A 21,401-nucleotide genomic window follows, 5' to 3' on the forward strand; every position below is an offset into this window, starting at 1 on the left:
TCATGAATCACAATCACTTAAACTCTTTTAACCATGACATATGATTGAATAAACCATGTGTGATTTTACTGTGTAACATAAAACCAACACATTCTCACTCCGAGCGTGTCGATTTGTGACGAACGGTCAGTGACTTTTGCTTCAGTTTCTGACGCAAAAGGGTACCCTTGTGCTTCTTTTTTCGACGCATGGGGTTTTCAACTCGTTACAATGTAACCCCTTCACGGGGGACCCAATGGCTTCACATAGAGACGCTATATGCATTCATCCCATTGGCTAACGGAGGACCTTGCGCTTCTTTATTCGACGCAGGGGGTTTTCCACTCATTGCAATGTAATCCCTCCACGGCAATATATGAAGCTATGAGCATTCATCCCATTGGCTAACGGAAGACCCGATGGCTGCACATTAACGGCGATTTTACAGTGAAATCTGTGACATTCCTCAACACAACTACACCAACGTGTCCTTGTTAATTACACAACATATATGGGTTAAGGCTATGGGCATCAGTTGTCCTGTTTTGTGCTTTGATTGAGAGAAACAATCGTTTTTTTGATCAGTGTTGGGTAGCTGAGGTCGTTGCTATAGAGACCACGTCCGTCCGCTTTTTTTGACAACTGACGGAGCAACCCTTTCTCATCAAAATAACGTTCCCAGAGAACTATTAGGCATTCTCAATTACGTTTGTCTAAAAAACGTATTTTGTCCGTGATTACGTTTTATTGAACACATATTAAATACATATTAATATGCCATTTATTTACCGTGTTACTATGGCAGAATAAAGAATAAATTCATGCATTATCATTCAACTTGAACATGTGTTTTTACAGTATAGAGTGGTGGAGGGATGACGTCGGTTGGCCAACCCGGAAGTGAGTGTCGCCCTGGGTTCCCTTGACAAAAAGCCAACGGTTTTTTTCCATTGGATTTAGGCTTATTGCAGAAAAATTAGCATCTTTGAAGCACCTCCTCAAAAACTGAAAATAAATAAATAAATAAAAATAACCGTGCTCCAAAGAACAAAATGTAAACCAATGCATTCTGAATGGGAGTGTTTCTCAGATTTTTCCATGCTACACAGAACGAAATGTAAACCCATGCAAATAAAGACTTCATGGTCACAATAATTTAAATATCATTAATCTCCTGAGTTTGTAGGGTGGCATTCTATTTTTTTTCAATTTTCTGCATCCAGGCACTTGACCGTCATGGTTGCTATGGTGGTGGTTGTTGCTATCGACCGCCCCCTCTAATACTTACATGGTTTAAAAAACCACGCGGCAAAGGAGCTGCCGTCAATTGTGTTGTTTTTGTCGTAAACTAGGGTCCGATGGTTAAAAAATAGACAGATATTCCAAGGTATCCTTAAAAGGCAGCTTGGATGTTTTTATTTTCTGCAGTTTAGACTTCTTCTATAACCTATTTTTGAAAGCAAAACACCAAGCTCATTGATTTAACGAAGCAGGGTTATTTGAAACAATTTATTAAATATTTGTGAGAGGTCATTCCTTCTCCTGAGTTTGCTTCCTATTTATGTCTAGTGTACACCCCTACTGTCCACAAGCATCCCCCCCTCCCCATTTGGAGAATTGTTGCCACGTCCCAGTGGTGGAGGTATCATATACCTATATGAAAGAGGGCATTCAATTATAGCCTACTACAATGATCAATTAGGAGGCCGAAGCCCTAAAGGAAGTGATGCAATAGGTGACTGAGTCGACAACATTTAGGTAAGCTGTACTTTGGGGTCTCTAATATATCAAAGGGGGTCTCAAAGGACGCATACGCTTCAACCTGTGGCTCCAGCCCTACAGGAAATGACTCGGCAAGTGCTCCATCTCGTAGCACCTCAACCAGCGGCTCACTTGCAAGATTTTGGACTGAAGTTCTTCCCAGACCTACACCCTAGCCATCCAACATGCATATCTGAGAATCAGGCCTCTCTGTAATAATGACAAAAAGTTATGAGAGAAATACACATGAACTTTTTGTTATCTCTTAAGCGGCATGGTGCCGGCTCCTTTTGACCCCAGGCTTCAAAATCGTGGCCACAGGCCATCTGTGTCTACACACCTTAAGCCACAAATGTACACCTCCATCCCACAAAAAATGGGGACTAGAAACTAACCTCTGTCTTATGTACATTTACTGTACTGTTGGAGGTCATGCGGCCTTTTCGAGATAGCTAGGGACACTAAAATGTTTACAGACATTTCCCGGGGCACCGATAACGACATATCCGAGATTTGGAGTTTTAGCTCTTAGAGAAAAAAAGTTTTCCCAAATGGGCTGTCATTTGGACAAAGCCCCTCAGAAGTGTTGCCTGCAAGACCTAATGGTTCAGAATGTGGTGGAAAAACAGTTTGAGATTGGAAGGTCTTACCGCCCTGAAATTTGAATACCATATTCTCAACCATTAGGTCTTTAGGTCTTAGGTCTCAACCAAAACGCCACAAAAACAAATAAATTGAGTAGCAAAGTAAAATGGCTTATCTTCATATTTTCTATCAGATTATCAGTGAAACAATGTGCTGCTTTAATCGTAGCTTCAACACTTTACAACAGTTAACGTATGGGGCTTTCACACCAAAAATAACCAAGAGCCAGGTCCGGGCTGGTACTAGGGCCAGTACCAAACTGGTTCCAGCCTTATCCCAGTTATGAACCAGTTGGTGTCACACCGGCCAGAGCCAGCCATGGAGCCGGCGAGAGCAACCTCATGACGTCACTGCAAACGTCTGCTTACGTCTCGGCTTTTCCAGGAACCCTTGCAGTTTCAAACAACAACAATGGTGGTATACGCCGCAGCTGTTCAAGTTTTGCTCCTTAATTTCGGCGCCTACTTAGGCAACCAAACACAACAGATCCAGTGAATTTGTGATACTGATCGTGTGTGCGAGAGCGATGACCGGCGCCTTCAAGAAGAAGGGTAATTATCAAGCACTTTTTTATTGTCGCTGTTAGCCTTTGTTGTAAACGAGCCGGCTAGCTCATTATAGCTAACCCTCTAGCATCGACTAAGCTGGCATCTAAAAAGTGAATCGAATAATGATACCTTGTTTTCTTCTTTGATTACAGTTAATAGTGTTGCGGATTGCAAGGCGGAGGCCACATCCTATCTGGGCGCCCCCGCAATCTCCACACTGGTGGGAGACAATTGTTCCCAATTTCAGCCCGCAACAATTCATGCAGAATTTCCGTGTGTCCCGGGAGTCGTTCGAATACATCTATGACCGTCTAAGGCCTGCGTTGGGGAGAAGGGATACCAACTTCCGTTTATGTGTCCCGATTCGAAAACGTGTCGCCATTGACCTATGGAAGCTGGCCACCGGGAGTGAGTACAGGACCATCAGCCATCTGTTTAAAGTCGGCGTCAGTACTGTGTGCATATGTGTTCAGGCGTTCTGCAGTGCGGCCATCAAGGTGCTGCTTCCCATTCACATCAGAACCCCCGATGCTGATAGGTTGGTGGAGATGGCTACTTTCTTCCAAAACCGTTGGAGAGTACCACAGTGTGTTGGTGCAATTGATGGAAGCCACATTCCTATACTGGCACCAGAGGAATACCCACGTGACTACTACAACCGGAAAGGATGGCATTCTGTAGTTTTGCAGCAGTTGTAGATGGCAAAGGACTTATCTGGGATGTCTGTGTTGGCTTTCATAGAAGTGTGCACATCGCCAGAGTGCTGAGACAGTCACAGCTGTGGGAAGTACTCGGTGACGGGGAGTTACTGGGTCAAAACAAGGTGACCATCTCTGGCTGTGACGTTGGACATTACCTGATCGGTGACCCAGCTTATCCCCTGCAGGAATGGCTCATGAAGCCCTTTTCGGACACGGGAAGACTGACCCAAGAACAGCACAACTACAACTACAGACTAAGCAGTGCCCGGTCTGTTGTGGAGATGTGTTTTGGGAGGTTAAAAGGAAGATGGAGATGCCTCTTGAAAAGAAATGACGGCAAGCTGGAGCTCAGCAAGAAGATGGCGCTGACCTGTTGTGTTCTTCACAATATCTGTGAGGAACATGGTGACAATTTTGCATTGGAGGTCACACATAGGCCTGTTAACATTCAGCCACACATCCAAGCTTTACCTGAGCATGGCAATCTGGAAGGGTCAAACATAAGAGCTGCATTAATGGCGTACTTTAACAGAGGGGATGAGTGATTTAATTTTAGTTACAACACCCCCCATTTTCTTTAACATTCTAACTGAGCATGTTGGCATGTTGATGTAAGCTAATTGCAATTCCAGAAAAACTTCAGATAATGTGGTATATTATTCCCCCCAGCCCCCAATTCTCTTGTAATACTGCCTACGATATTTGTTTGCAGGACATGAAGAGTTTCATACAATAAACAACACAGAATAACCAGTGTCTGTACTAAAAGTTTATTTAAATATAATAAAATACAAATGTATAAAAAAACGTGGAAAAGTGGAACTTACCGATATCAGGGGTGCTTTGGATGAGCAACTCGTCCATCATCGACTCGAGCATTGCCGACGCAGAATTCAAGGCCCCGTGATTTGGCATGCCGGTCTGTCGCCGAGGAACGAGTCTAGGACGTCGAAATGTGGACCTTTCTTTGGCCGTCCATTGCCGCTTCGCCCCAGGTCTTTCTTCTGGTCCCTGAAGTCCTTCTGCTGCAGCTGCTCGAAGATAACCTTTGTCCGGGTTGCTCCCTCTAACTTGTTCTGGACCTCGGCAGAAGACCAGAATCCAAGAAGACAGGTTGTCTCCTCCATGGCCCACTGCGATTTAGTCTTCACGTCCATTGTTTACTTCGGTGTTTTAAAAATGCCGGTCTTCGTTAGTAAGGATAACCCCTCCCCCTGCCCGCGACGTAAAAGCAGTTCTCGCTCTAGCCCACCTCAATCCTGGGGCTTGAGTTGAACTGGTTTTTAGAGGCCGGAGCCGGTTCTCTGGTGGTGTGAAACCAAAACACTGGCCCTAGCTTCGAACTAGCCCGGAACGGACTCCGATTTTGCGGCGGTGTGAAAGGCCCAATAGAGACAGATTCACACAGAGCGGTAGAATTACGAGCTTCCTACTGAGCCCCGTGGTAAGACACAACATGGTAACACAAAGCATGGCCAACATGGTTAGCAATGAGCATTATTTCTATTTCATCCCTACTGACCGACAGAGGTGGTGCTTAAAGCACTGGATATCTCCACCTCGCGCATTTCGAGTACCTAATGCCAGCATAGTCACCTGTGACCCCCACGTGACACCGGGAAGGCTATATCTTCCGGTGTCTTCTCGCTGCGCAGGTACCGTATTGAACCTTTGTTTGGAGAAAGGAAGGAAATTCGTTACAGCTGGCTACGTGCAGCCTCGTGACCAGGGTCGGAGCTGCGGGTAACCCGTCCTCCAGAGGCTGTGGCTAGCTTATACTGATATATATTTAGAAATAACTATAAGAAGATTAGCCAGCGTTTGTTGGTGAGGGCAGTGTGCTCGCTCCCGCTCCCAGCACTCAAGTCGTTTTTAGTCAATTTATTTTCCTTAAAACTCACCGGTGAAAGCGGGGCTCTCGCTCCCGCTTCCAGTAATGTTTTACTTCGGCTTCCCCCTTTTTTAGCAGCAGCGTTTACGCTCAAGCTAATTCATATCGGTTGATTTAATTTTCTGATGAAGGCAGTGTTCTCGCTCCCGCTCCCGGTAACACCGCATTTGGCCCTTTTTTGGTTGACAATTAGTAGCAGCGATCACGCTCAGGCTAATTAGTTTCTGTTTTACAATTTACTGGCGAGGGAAGTGCTCTCGCTTCCGCTCCCAGTTACGCTGCCGGTGGCTGCCTCCATAATGGCCCACCTATTTGTCGCCTTTGCGGCTCATCTTGAGCCTGAGGACGGCCACGACAGCTGCCCTCCTTGCATCGATCGAGCATTTGAGGGAGAGCCTCACGGACAGCGCCTGCATGAACTGCAGCCTCCTGCCTTGGGCGCTCAGAGTGGCTAGGCTGGCAGAGCTGGAGAATCGGGACCCCTCTGCCTTAATGAGCCTCCCTCCCAATCAGCCCGGTCGTTCGGGGCGGCAGCGGCATGATGGGGCTGCCGCTATGGGTGCCCCCCCCCAAAAAAAGAAGGCAAGGGCGGGATTGGCTGTCAAGGTGGACGGATTGGCGGCCGACATGGATTAAATGCGGTCCCTCCTCCTGGCCCTTCAGCCTGGGACTGGTCAGGGGCCAGGCTACAGCCTGGCCCTCCCTCATCCCAATTCGACGATGCCCTCTCTCTGGCGGCTTCGGCTAACCTCTTTAATGAGGTTATGACAGAGGGCGATGCCTCCCACACACTGGACGAGGCCTCCTGCTCCTCTGGACAAGGCTCCCTGCAGGGGGCAGCAGACACCTCCATGGCGGCCGTCCTGCGGACGGCTCTGACACTCCTGCAGCTCGATGCGGCGCAGACGGAGTCAGCCGAGGCCAGCGCCTTCTTCAGGCTCAACCCTGCCCGGCCACATTCTCCGACCCTCATTAAATAGGACTGTGTCTGCTCCTAGCAGGCCTGGGGGCCCCTCGGCAGTCCCCCAGCGGCGCTTTCAGCCACCTGATTACTCCGGTGGCCTACGGAGGTCTCAGCGGCCTGCGCAACAGCCTACGGATGGCTTTCGGGCCCCCGAACGCCTACCTTCCTGGCAGCTTCGGGCCCCACAACCCAACCGACGCCCCCCCAGAGCCTCAGGAGGCTGTGGGGGCAGGCGCTAGTCCCACGGTGCCGGTCGTCGGTTGTTTTTCCCATCAGCAGCTCAGTTACTGGGCTGCCTGTACTTCAGACACTTGGGTGGTTTCCACCTTGACCCAAGGGTACGAATTGCAGTTCCGACGCCGGCCCCTAGCCTTCAGCCGGGTCAAAATGACTGTTGTCAACGACCCGGCAAAGGCCTTAGCTCTGGACCAGGAGTTGTCCACCCTCCTGGCCAAGGGGGCAATCGAGCCAGTGGATCGTCTGCTGCACCCCAGAGGATTCTACTCAAGGTACTTTCTGATAAAAAAGAAAGATGGCAGATTCCGCCCAATTCTCGACCTGAGGGGCCTCAACAGGTTCCTGAAGGTCCTACCATTCCACATGCTCACCGCATCAGACACGCTGCGGGTGGTCACAAGGGGAGAATGGTTCACCACGGTGGACCTGAGGGACGCATACTTCCACGTCCCAATTGCACCGCGCCATCAGCAATTCAAATAAATTAGTAAATTAGGGAACGACCTTGCGCCCCAAGGGGGCGGCTCGGCGAAAGGAGAAGGCGGGTTCTGGCGCAAACGTTCCCTGTTGCTATTTTGAAGTTTCATAAACCACTTGCGCCACAAACCAAAAAATACCTGGTTTAAAGTCAGTGACGCGTTGTTCAGTTGCTATTTTAAGGGCGCATGCTTAATGTTGCTTGTGCACCTCGCGCATACACTTTGCTTCTCTCATCTACCTAGCCACACATGCTTGGTAAATTATTTGGGAAAGAACAGCTGATACAGCGGTAATAAGTTGTACTTTTAAATCAATGCATCTGCAAACACTGTACAGCAAACACATATTTTCTTGACACAGACATCATGTACATGCCCATAACTTTTAGGATTGATGAGTATTTAATCGTGAGAAAACATTATTTTACCGCGAGTGAGTATGATGAATGCGGGCGTGCGTGTGTGCGTTACACATACACCATCTGTCCATCTGTTTAAACACACGGAAACTAAACATGTAACGCATAATACAGTCCATGGCAATGTATATTAACGGGGGGACACATGCATATTAGGCACACAAGTCGATAACGATAATGCATACAATAAGAAACTATGTTTATAATGTATTGCGTATATCATTAAATAGAACCACAGTTACCGCATATCATATGTTATAGCATATACGTTTTCTTTAAAATATTTGAGGACTCTCTATTTCTGAAGTTGTGGAAGAAAACCTTATTCTATGTGTGAATTAGGCCATATTATTTGGCCATAAACTGAGCCATTTGCAGTTTGAAATTCACGTGCAGCTGTCTCATCGGAGACTGCAGACGCGCTGTCAAAATATCAACTTGTCAGATTTAAATGCGCTCAAGGCTCTTAAAGGGGATGGGAGCTGGCACTCTCATTGGTTTGTTGCACGTTACGCCCGAACCACACCTACGGGTAATTAGGCTACTTCAGACCAACCCTTTTTAGATATGTGCCTGGCGCAAGAGTCATTTTTCGCGCCGGTAAACTAGCGACATCGCCGTAGAACCGCCCACAAAGCTACTTGCGCTTGGCGCTTCTCACTTGCGTTTCATACTGTTAAAATAGGGCCCTAGGTCGGAAACAGTTATCTTTAAACACCATGAAATGGCTGAAAAGTTTAAAATTAAATTTGTCATGTGTGGCGCTTAAGAGCGCTTTCACCTGATATGCTCAAGTGATGGATTTAAAGGAAGATTGGTATCCTACTTGGCACAGGTGATATCAGTCCACTCCTTTGGATAAGGAGGTATCTTCATTAGCTCGCCACCCCTTCGTCAAGGGGAATTCGATTCAGATTCTCAAGGGTTTCCAAGGACTCCAAAAAACCTAGCCTATATGAAAACAGGCTATTACTATCTTAGAATAATACTCTTTATGGCCATAATGGATATCATCAAAATCCTCAACATACTGTTGAACCACCATAGTAATACAATGAATTAATTATATTTTTTAACCTGTTGCATATTCTTGAAGAAAGTTGTCCAATCCCGGGTTGCTTTTAACTCACTTTATTGTTAAAGTAGGCATGTTTCGGTATGGTCACTGACTATGGAACGAAAGTCTAGGAATTGTGTTGAACACGTGTGAGAGATAATAACTCTAGCTCAGGGATGGGCAACTGGCGGCCACGCTTCCTCACTCAGTGCGGCCCGCATCCTCACTCAGTCAAACCCTAACCCAAAAAAATAAATAATAATAATAATAATAATTCGAGTTACAGAAAACTCGGTCAAGAAAGATGAGAAATTCATAGAATTCGAAGGCAAACCCATGCGTCTAGTTTGCTTAGAAGCGATATCAGTCATTAAAGATATCCACTTAAGTCGCCACTACAACTACTACAACTGCTTGTTGGGTTTAAGTTCATTGAGTTGTTGCACTTAATGTTGGGCCACTGTTTTTCAGTTTTTTGACTTCATTGAATGATGATGTATGTGAGCCCTTTGCACTGATAGAAATACTGACCATTCATGTGGCTGTTTGAGCATGGAAAACATGAAATTAATGTATGTTGGTTCAATTAACATACCGTACATAGGTTATGATTCTGGATGATTTTTTAGGTAGTGGCCATCCCCAAAATGCACTATCTACCAAATTAAAAATTGTGTAGCTTCTCTCAGCTCACGTTTAATTGAAGTGTGCAGTCATGTGGCCCTCCGATGGTTATGATGAAAAATGTGGCCCTCTTTATCATGAAAGTTGCCCATCCCTGCTCTAGCTACTTCCAGCCACGGGCAGAGGCCCGTGGGTGTGCGTGAAAATCTCTTGCGCTCTCTACCTCGAGTCCACAGGTAGAGACCGTCAAGTGGGCGTGGCCTATATATTAGACATAATGGCTTCAGCTTCTTCGCCTAACTAAAGGTGATGCCTTCTGTGGTGGAGCAACCTTCAATAAGGTCTTGCTCCCCTTGTGGCTATGTATAGTATTTACGGCTTATATGTTTGGTCCTGCTTCATTGGGTCTATGTGTGGGTAGCTTAGATTCTTAAAATACGTAACAAACCGTACAGCTTTTTTCCACACATGAAATGTGTTAATTTTTTGACTAAATATGAATTATATTCAGCTATTTATCATGAATCACAATCACTTAAACTCTTTCAACCTTGAAATATGATTTAAATAAACCTTATTTAACCATGTGTGTTTTTACTGTGTAACATAAAAGACATCTTACAGGCTACACCTCAACATATTATTCAACATATTAAATTCAAGGCTATATAAGTGCTTATAGAACAGTCTTTTTAAACATATGCTACATACCATTAGCACAAGTAGTGCATAACAGAGCATACATACTCAAATTGTAAACATAAAAACACCACAAAAGAAAATAAATTGAGCAGCTAAGTAAAATGGCTGTGTAGTATACTATGCATGCAAATAAAACATTTTTAAAATGCATGGCAACCCACTATTGGTTAGTTGAAAATAATGATAACAAACAGCTTATTAAGAAACTGAAAGTCTTGTTAATTTACAGAAGCACCTTAGTGAAATCAACAATAACTAGTGTAACAACAGCTAAGGCAGCAATCTACCTAACTTTAGTGAAATAACGCACAGGCTTGTGTGGGGGAGGGGGGTTGCGTGGGCAAGATTGTGGATTGTACATTGGTTACCTGACTAAGAGTTTAAGATGTTTCTTAATTTTAACCAGATAAATACGTCATTGAGATTAAAAATCTCCTTTTCAAGTGTCCTGGCCAAGAAAGACAGCAGTAGCCTGCAGTCACACATAGCCTACACAGAAAACATTTGGTGGACATTGGTTGAATTTATAGACATATTTCACCATACCGTTATATTGACATGTTTCATTACGTGTTATAGGGACGCTGTCTCTTTAAGATCGCATCACTTGTTTGTTGATATGCCGGTCGGCGCAATGTTTGAATTGAAAGGTTTCTATATGGTAAAATAAACAAATGTTATCTTGCCGTTGTCATGCAACTTTACGTCCAGCCGCTCGCTCTCGTGTACGGTGTGAATGCGGCGCTTGTTTGTGTGTGTGCGGTGTGTTTGTGTGCGTGTGTGCATGCTCTTTGTGTGTCTGTGTGTGAGCTGCTGGCTGCTTGGCACATGCGCACTTGACCAAGTGTGGAAGAGCAATATGTCTCGAATGCCTACTATTTTAATAGTAAGATAGAGGGAGGCAGGGCGTCAGAGAGTATAATATATAATGTATAATATGTAGAGTGATGCAGGGCAGTAGAGTAAATATAATTGAGAGCATATTGTGGAGGGCGGTGGAGAGCATGTTGTTACAGAGTCTGCCGTGGATGCTAGAGGGAGCTGGGATCACCCTGTGTGGTTTTTATCTGTGTTAATGTTTCATGGGCAGAGCTAGTAGACTCCTCCTTCTCCACCTCAACCAGACACACCTGAGGAGCTTCCTAATCAACACTTCCTGTTTATCTACTCCAGCTTGTCAATCACTCATGGCCAAATTGTCAAACAGTCTACCTCCATTAGCAGTGGTCCTGGGGCCTGTACCACAAAGCTCGATTAGAGGGTTAGCGAGGTATGTTGAGCTGAAAGCCTGGGTTAGCTGTACCACGAAAGTCGATCTCTTTAAGCGTCGCTGTATCACCATGGTGACTTATGCTCGCGAGCAACTTTTCGGCTTATGCTGCTATCCATTTGGATGGTACGCTGGTACGAACGACCAGCTTCAGCGAGAACGTGACGTATTTCCCTTGCTCCAGCCTTCCAGTTTGCCATTTGTGTTTCTGTCGAGCCACGAGGGGGAGTAGTAGCAGGCTAGTCATCATTAGCAACATAGCCTCTTTAGCAAACCAGCTTCAAAACAAAACTTTACATTGAATTGCACGCAAAGCAAGACCGTGCAATGCATATATTGGTGACCGGATTAAAGCAGCAATAAAATCAAGTGTGTAAGAGGTTTTAAAAACGACATTAAAACCACCAACGTGGTACAAATAGAAAGAAAATACATCTCATCCCCCATTAACTATGGGCGCAGCCATCTTCTTTGCGAGTTGTACAGCTCTGCTCGCTCTACTTTGAAAGCGACGAGATACTACGACCAAAAGGGGGCGTGCCTCAGTGAAATGCCGCAAGAAAGCTGGGAGATTTGCGACTTTACCACTTCGCAGAGGTGGAAAGTAACGAATTACATTACTCGCGTTACTGTAATTGAGTAGCTTTTTTGTGTACTTGTACTTTTTTAACTACTTTTTAAAATGCGTAATTTTACTTTTACTTAAGTACATTTTCTTTGGAGTAATGTACTTCGGTACATTTTAGAGCACAAGCGTTACTGAGTAAAAAAAAATCTCACTGAAACAAAAAAAAAGTGTTCTGGTAATGAATTATGGGATGTAAAAAACTGAACGTTGTGCCCCTGCGCGCTGCCGGCGCGCGCCGTCCCTCACTCAAACGATGATGGCTGACATGGAGGCAGACGATGGAGATTCACCTGCTACTTCAGAGGAGACCAACACGAGCCGTTCATCCTCTAACCTAGTGCACCCCTGGCCCTATCTTCAAAACATGTTCAGCTTCGTGGAGAAACGTGGAGAAAGCTATATCATGCAATGTAAACTATGTGTGCCGAAGAAGTCCAACATATCAGCTTACAAGAATTCGACGTCGAATCTCCGAAAGCACGTTGAGGTAAGTCATGTTTCTCGTGCCTTTCCAGGTTTAAACTGACAACAAGCTAGCCATATCCCGAAAACTGTGTATGGTACTGCTAATACTGTAATACAATATTGAAGTAGCAACCTGTTGGCACTGTGACGGCAGTTAGCTAGAACTATGCCCACGTGCTTATTCAGTTGGCTAATAATAGTATAAGCACGTTAGCTTGCTAACCGTTATCTGTCCTACCAAATGCATCCATCAGGCCAGAAAGCATATTAAACAAAACAAATAAGCCCAATGTTTCAATTGACAGCCGCAGATATGTAAACGGTCAACTGCCATTGCCAATGCCAACTACGATTTCGGTGGTGAAACCAACCGTCTTTCTCGCAGTGACATTGGGCTTACCATTTGTTCATGTGTTCATGAACTGTTGGTGCAATCAGGCAAGCTACGAGATTTCGGCGCTACAGTTGACTTTCATATTTCTTGTACAATGCTTTGTAAAGTCAGGGCGGTGTAGAAGTAAGGGATAATGCCCGACGAGGTGTCCATTATCAGGAATTAATGGACGACGTGGAGGCGTGAACCGTCCGACGCGAAGCGGAGGACGGTTGCCTCCGCGAAGTCCATTAATTCCTGATAATGGACACCTCGAAGGGCATTATTCCGCTTATACCATGGTCACTTACCAACGGTGACCAAATTAAGACCATTAATTTATATTTTCATGCGTTTTACAATCTGAATATAAAGTTTTCCAGAAAACATACATTTGTTTCCCTGGTTACGCCTGAGGGTCCGACTAATACCCGGAACCACCATTACACGCCCGTTGGGTTCTCATGCAACGGAAACGTTGTTCACTCCTCCAGTAATTAGGACGGACCATAGCTACGACTTTAGAACGGGAGGTAGCGGGAGGTATTATAGTCCGCTCAGCTTTGACCGTGGTATAAAGCATGGTAATCTTTGTATTGGGTCATATTTCAAGGCTGTATTGGAGGAGGGGACATTTCCCTATTACATTCGGCAACAGATTTGAGCTGAAGCATACTATGACAGAGGTGATCCCGCGCTAGTTTGCTACTCCACTCTGCCATTTGACATCCGTTAAACACAGCACACTGATGATTAGCGAGTGCGAGACATGTTGCAGGTTTTGTGACCAAAATGTTCATTCAGATGCACAAAATATATAGTGTGTACAGATTCAGAAAACATGTCTGCATATAATAGTTAAAATGTTAAATGAAGGTAATCATATACATACCAATGAAAATATTTGTGTATTTGTGTGTTTTCAGAGGAGACATCCGTCAAAAATGAAGGCCTTCATTGACTGCGTGGCAACACGAAAACGGACATCGGACTCGGAGCCTCAAGAAGTGGTAGCCAAGCAAGTCAAACTGGATGAGATGATGGCAGCTGGTGTCGGCAGACGTGTGCCACAGTCAAAACTTGACAAGCTTGTGATGGCCTTTATTTGTGATGGGCATCATGCCCTTTCTGTGGTAGAGCAACCAGCGTTCAAGGACCTCATAACCACGCTGAATCCCCAAAGCCATGTGATTTCAAGACCGACTCTTCGCATCAGAATACAGGAAGCAGCAAATCACATGAAGACAAACTTGATGTCACATCTCGCCAAGGTCCGTTATGTTGGTACCACCACTGACTGTTGGACGGCGCACCAACAAAGTTTCTTAGGAATGACGGTCCATTGGATAGACGAGCACACCCTGGAGAGGCAGTCTGCTGCACTGGCGTGCAAGCGGTTGAAGGGTTCCCACACTTTTGACATCTTGGCAGCTGCAATCGATGATATCCACTGTCAATATAAAATCAGGGGAAAAGTCGTGAGGACTACAACCGACAGTGGGTCCAATTTCATCAAAGCTTTCGCTGTCTTTGGGGAACACAGCCAGGATCCAGAGGAGTCCGACCCAGATTGTGAAGAACCCGATACCAATGACCTGGTAGACGCATTCAGCATTTTGGAAAAGGACACTCGGCTGGAATTTCAACTCCCCTCACACCAAAGGTGTGCGTGCCATCTGCTGAACCTCGTGGCAACAACCGATGCAACGAAGGCAGATGACACATACAAAAGATTGTCTCGGTCATCCTTCGCGAAATGCCAGGGATTATGGAACAAGACGGGCCGGTCATATGTGGCCGCAGAATTTGTTCAAGATCAGTGCCAGCTTCAGCTGATAAGACCTAATCAAACCCGGTGGAACTCCACTTACATGGCCATTGAGCGACTGCTGCGGATCATAGATGACAAGGGGGAGGTGGCGATCCGAAATGTCTGCGAAGAATTCAGACTCAAAATGTGAGTTTTTAAAGTACCATTTTTAATGCACATTTTAATCATTGATGCATATATGTACTAAACATTTTGATGCACTAAGCACATTGATGCTGGGCCATTATATGCTACTTCTATAGGTATTGTAGGCTATTATGTCTTTTGTAAGTAGCTTTGGATATAATAAACATCTGGTAAATGTACCGGTAATGTGATATTATTTAATTTGAAATAAATTAGCTTTTTAATTAAGAGTACATTTCCAGACTAAAATTGTATTAATTTGCTCTGATTTCATACAGGTTGAGTCCTGCAGAAATCACTTTTCTCAGAGTATTGCGAGGTGATGAAACCTTTGGTAAAGGCGTTGAACATCTTGCTGTCAGAGACCAACACGCACATGGGGTGGCTCCTTCCAGTGATTTCACAGCTGTCCACGAAGCTCAACAATATGGAAAGCTCCTCAAAGATTTGCCTGCCACTCATCAGAGCAATTCAGGATGGTGTCTCCAGACGCTTTGGTGAGATGAAGGAGGATCCAGAGCTCATTGCTGCTGCCATCCTCCTGCCTAAATTCAAGAGCAACTGGACTGACAGAGCCGATGTCATTGAAGCAGGTATAATCTCATTTTTTGACACTATGCCGTAATTATGCAGACATAATCTTTGGACATTATGCCCCCTAATTACTTGTGTTTCTACATTATTTGTGAAGTATGTGTGGCCCCGCTCCACTTCTACACACTCACTCACACACACACACACACACTTGCGGCTGAGCATACAAAAGTTATCATCCTGCATGGTTGTATTGGAGAAAAACTCCAAGTGCAGCACAGTAATTGTCCTAGTGCAGAGTGCAGATTCCTAGAGCAGAAAAGTTGTTCCTGATTGTTGGGGTGGGGTTATCCACCCAGACATAAGAATCCAGGTAGAAGCATGGGTGGTGGGGGTGGAAACAGCGACGAGAGGCATGCATGAATTCTGGAAATAAATTACTAAAAATTGTATTGTGATTTCTGCATTTGTATAAACTCCTCTTGTCTAATTAATCAAAACATGTCAGAAATACTCAATATGTGCATATGCTGTGTGTTTGGCTCTCAACAGGCCTGACCTATGTGAGGCAGCACCTTGACAGGATGGCAGAGGTGGAAGAGGTCGTTGGGCAAACTTCATCTGATGATGAGGAGGACTTCTTCACATCCATGAAGGTCAGAAGATCACAAGGCACGGGGGAGCTGGATGGGTATCTTGCCTGTGCATCAAGTAAGATGGATCTCCTCCAGTCATTTCCACACATCAAGAAACTCGCTCTCAAACTCAACACAGGTCTGCCTGCGTCAGCTGCCTGTGAAAGGCTTTTCAGCTGTGCCGGCCTGCTTTTCACCCCGAAGCGCGCTAGGATGAACGCAGTGAACTTTGAGAACCTGCTCAAACTGAACAGGAAGTTTAGAGATTAATTCATAGTCCATCTAGCGTCTCTCTCTCTCTCTCTCTCTCACTCTCACTCTCACTCTCACTCACTCACTCACTCACTCACTCACTCACTCACTCACTCACTCACTCACTCACTCACTCACTCACTCACTCACTCACTCACTCACTCTCACACACACACACACACACACACACACACACAGAGCTCCCTCTCTCTCTCTCTCTCACACACACACACACATAGAGCTCGCTCTCTCTTTCTCTCTCTCTTTCTCTCACACACACACACATAGAGCTCGCTCTCTCTTTCTCTCTCTCTTTCTCTCACACACACACACAGAGCGCTCTCGCGCTCTCTCTCACACACAGACAGCTACAACAGCCAACAAGAGTATTTGTTTGTTTTCTATTTCCATTGTTTATTTATGGAATGTTTTGAAACCTGTTCTTTTTTTTAAATGTCTGCACTTTTGATGAGTCTCTTTAGGTTTTTCTATGAAGATGTTCTGTTAAGATGTTTCTGTGGAATGTTTATTGGTGAGTTGAAACTGAAATGAAACCACAGTCAGTGCACAAGCACTTTTTGCTGAATGTAGCACTATGTAGTTTATGTAGCACTTTTTTAAATAAAAAGAAATGTGTTTTGGAAATGATTTTACCGTGAGTAGTCATTTTGCCATTTGGGGTTGCTCCCTTGCATGGGTGAGGCATAAATGCAATTTTGTTGTGTGCAGTGACTGAGCACTGTGTGCTGTGTCACAATGACAATGGGAATTTGCCAGGTGGGCATTCGATTTCCAGGTGGGCTTTTGCACATCACAGTAGAGGCAGAAAACACTGATTGTAAAAAAGTAACTTTTTACTTTTACTTAAAGTACATTTTAAATTATTTACTTTTTACTTTTACTTGAGTAGATCTTTTTGACCGGTAAATTTACTCGTACTTGAGTACAATTTCAACAGAGTAACAGTACTTGAGTAAAATATTTTAGTACTCTTTCCACCTCTGCCACTTCGTAAATCCTACTTAAATCAGCGTGCGCAGCTTCCTAGCCCCTCCTCCGACAATGGCGTCACCATTTTTGGGTGTTACCGTGGACCTCGGCGCACGTATCTTACAGGCGTCTCTCCGGAGACAGAGGGTTTTTCGGGACAGAACTGATCCCTTTGTATTTTCTGACCAAATTCTTTATGAGAGATACAGATTCTCATCAGAGGGTATTCGTTATCTGATTGACCTTGTTGGACCGTATGTAGGCAATGCGACACAAAGAAGCCGTGCACTTACTGTTGCGCAGTGTGTCTGTGTTTCCCCTGCGATTTTTTTGCCACGGGCACATATTTACATGCAGTTGGTGATGCAGAACATATTGGCAAAAATACGGTGTGCCGTGCTAGACGCAAGGTTGTAGCTGCGCTCAATATTTTTCTCAATATGTTCGTGACGTTTCCCAGCTTCTTGCCCAGTAAAATTGTCAAGGAAGGATTTTACACACTTTCAGGTCAAATAAAACCTGAGTGGAGGTAGCGCGTCAGTCTTGACTTTCTGCGTGCGGGATATTCGTCTCCCAAGTGATGTGCATTTATGTGTAGCTTAAAATGTCCCAATTCTTATGTCATATGGAATAGGACTTATTCACAAGGTTACGGAATAATGCCCAGTGTGTACACGTTTGCATTTGTAACATTCTACATAATCCCTTTAGGATTCCCCAAACTGATTGGAGCAATTGACTGCACGCATGTCCCCATCACTGGACCTTTAGGGGAACATGAGGCTGACTTTGTAAACAGAAAGTCAACCCATAGCATCAATGTGCAGGTAAAGTAGGCCTATTATCTGGGCTATAGGCCTATCATATGCAAGTGAAATTGCATGCAGGTAGCCTACTCAAACTGTTATATGCTTCATAATGGCCCAACTATTGTAACAGAAATGCCGCTTTCAGATGACTTGTGACAATCAAGTCATGGTTACCAGTGTGGATGCGAAATGGCCTGGCTCGGTCCATGACTCCCGTATTTTTCGGGAGTCAAGTCTTTGCCGACTGTTTCAGCAAGGTGTGGCGCAATACACAAGATCACTAACTGTAAATGTTGATTAAGGCACTGATCACATTTTTCTTTCTGATAGGCCGTTATGATGGAATTCTTGTTGGGGACAGAGGGTATGCCTGCATGCCATTCTTAATGACACCATACGGCGACCCACAGAGTGAATCGGAGGCACGGTTCAACAGGGCCTTAAGCACATGCCGGGTGAGGATCGAGATGACCTTTGGAGTTATCAAGGCCCGCTTGAACTGCCTCCGTGGTTTGAGGGTCAAGCCGGAGAGGGGAAGCCAAATTATCCCGGCATGTGTGGTGCTCCACAATATAGCAACAATTTGCAAAGAAAGAGCCCCACATGTGCCATTGGTGGCAGATGATGTGGTGGACCCCATCACGATGGATCATCCCACAGGAACGGCGGTCAGACGGGCCATCGCTAACCAGTTTTTTGGTTAGTTCTTTGTTTCGTTTAGTTTCCCTCTTGGAAGGATGCGTTTGTTTCTTTTCTTTTTTTAGGGCTTTTTTTAAGTCAACGCGTTAATCACGCGATTTATTTAACGGAATTATTCCAAATGGACGCATGTTCTCTTTTGGAGCCTTTGTTTACCATTTAGATTTTCCAAGGTCTTGCCCACAGAATGTCAACATATCAGAAATGATTTTAGTTTAGTTTCACTTGCAGGGTCCTGCCTGTTTACAATTCCCTAATCTGTGGTGTTCCGTAAATTTCATATTCAACCCACACACTGGGTGAAACTCTCTAGATCACTTGGTCTAGTTTTTGCTTATTAAGTAGGCTACATTTGGTATGAATGTTAATGTGTCATTTCATTTGATAATCACATAACTTCATTGTGACTTTTGTTCAATAAATACAATGGACGGAAAAACATTTGCTCTTGTTCAATTATTTTATTTATTAGCCGTCGCATCGCCATGCAGTTGCTGTGAAAGTAGGAAAAAGAACATTATTTCAGTAGTCAGTCGAGCTTAACCAAAGAAAATCTAAAAATAGCCTACCCTCTCGAGGAGCTGGATCTCGATCTTCAATTTTTTTTTCACCAAGACTTTTATATCGTTGTCCAGCTCCAAGTTGCGCTTGTACAGCGCCCTTATAGTGTCCAGTTCCAATCTAAAGGAATTATGGGTTAAAATTGCGTAATTCAGTTACCATCAGTTACTCTTATTTCCTCTCAAGCCTTGTGGCGCACCTTACAAAAGGAATAACCTAAATAAAAACCTTGTCTGTCCCTCGAGAAGGTTGACATGGAGGTGGATGGCTCATCCATTGCCATTTCCCTCTATGATCAAAAGGAAGAGTCATGTGAAACAGTTACAGCACTGCTTGGTTGAGTTTCCCCATTGTGATGGCTCTTTAGAAAGGTCAAAGATGGCCCCACGTTCAACGTACATTAACCTTGGTTAGTCAAGTGCTGTGTTGTCCATTATCCCTTACATAACCGCTATGTCAGTGACTCAATTAGGCCTAGGCATTTTTTAATCTACAAATTCATATTATAGCTGTGAGAATTGTTAAGAAAAATCACCTCCATAGTCGCCCTGGAGTCACAGGCCGACAGTGTCTCCTGCAAGAATCAGGGAAACCTCTTATAGGACATTCTTTCAAAAAAATTAAACATTTAGAAGAATACCTGACACTGCTTTGATATAGTTATATACCTCTGATTGGAGATTAATTGTCGGCGGCTCCTCCAAAACAATGTTTGTACCTTCAACTAAAAATGACACGATTAATTTACACTCAATCATTTCACATTTGATTAGCAAGACAATTATTTATGTCCATTGCCAATTCATGAATACATACTCGTTACAAACGGGTTCGATGTCGAGGCAGTGGGTTCAGAGGACATCCCCCCATCCACTCCTACCATCATCGGCCGACCTTTGTTGTTTGCGAGAGCCAGCTCCTCCAAGGTGGTGAAGGGCGGTCCCCCTCCCAGTCGTATTCATTTGTGTTTTCTTTTTATTTGCTACAGGTAATCAACATGAGATTAAAGGTTGGAGCCTAGGCCAATGCAAATCATAGGCTAGATTCACCTGAAATTATTAAAATGGATGCTTACAACTTACCACATTGAATTATATTTTTATATTTATTTTTGACTTGGCCCCATGTTCGTAGGCGCGTGCTGGCACCACATCTATGGGGGTAAAAGGCATGATGATAGGCCTACATGATATTTTTTGGACAATATGCAGAATCTTTTCACTTACGAATTAACACGGCCGGCTATTTTTTGCCAGCACGCAACCCTAGCCTTATTATGGGCAACCGTGTTCCCCTTGGCTGTAATTTCTAGTTTAAATTCCTCGTATGAATTCATAATGATGCATAGCTCGTCTTGAGTGAAATACACCGCTCTCGCACGATTAATTTTGCATAAGTGAGTCAAATGACGCGATAAACGCCCCTTTTATGTGAACGCGCATTGAACCTAAATCGGAAAACCTGGTTCAACTAATTGAATCTAAAGTGAGCTTCGTGGTACCATTTAACTCGGATTGCGAGTTGCGGCTCTGTCGAGCCAGGTTTTCCCAAGAAAGCCTGGGTTTGTTCAGCGAGGTTTGTGGTATACCCCCCTGGTCTCTATGTATCTCTGTTCTTTTCGAGTCGGGTTCTAACCCTCTGCTCCCGTCAAGACCATCTCACCACCACGGTGCATTTCCTCCATTGCCTTCCTAGATCCTACACCGACCCGGGTGGCCTACTGCATCAACCAGCCTCTGCTCATTTCTATCAAATAAACATTCAAACTGTTACAACCCTCGCCTCTGTCGTGCGTTTCCCCGAACTCGTGCCATAAAATATATATAATGTTTATAGAGGTAGGCAGGGCAGTGTGGAGGTCCTAGCATCAGAGCAGACAGATAAAATGGTCAGGGATGAGAGTGAGAAATCGAAGGGGCAGAGTGGAAGCCTGCTTTGCGTGTCTCTCATTCTTTTCACCTTTCTGATTGGCCTATCTATCGAAAAAAGTCTATGATTAGTTATAACTAGCGGAAGATCTGTGATCTTAGCCAAAAATAGATTTCTTTATATCCAATGACTATCTTTATTTCCTCTCAATCAAATGGGATATTTTGTGAGGATAAGTTCTCGGGATTAATGAAATATGTTTGGAAGTTTTACTTGAAGTGTCTCTATATCCGAAATAAAAAAATAAAAAACAAAGTTGGGGCCGGCACGTTGGCAAAAAACCGACATGATT

The 21,401-nt window shown here is 44.5% G+C and overlaps 1 protein-coding gene and 1 pseudogene across 1 annotated transcript; both read left to right on the top strand.

Annotated features, from left to right (window-relative positions):
• The first annotated feature begins 15,022 nt into the window (after window positions 1-15,022).
• LOC115561606 (uncharacterized) lies at window positions 15,023-16,139 on the top strand. Its single transcript, XM_030381752.1, has 2 exons — window positions 15,023-15,293; window positions 15,787-16,139. Exons 1-2 carry the CDS (start codon window positions 15,023-15,025, stop codon window positions 16,137-16,139), a joined length of 624 nt encoding a protein of 207 aa, XP_030237612.1.
• A 1,044-nt stretch (window positions 16,140-17,183) lies between these two features.
• Window positions 17,184-18,624, top strand: LOC115561607 (putative nuclease HARBI1; annotated as a pseudogene).
• The last annotated feature ends 2,777 nt before the right edge of the window (window positions 18,625-21,401 follow it).

The sequence above is a fragment of the Gadus morhua genome, chromosome 16 (assembly GCF_902167405.1).
Source record: "Gadus morhua chromosome 16, gadMor3.0, whole genome shotgun sequence".
NCBI classification, from domain to species: domain Eukaryota; kingdom Metazoa; phylum Chordata; class Actinopteri; order Gadiformes; family Gadidae; genus Gadus; species Gadus morhua.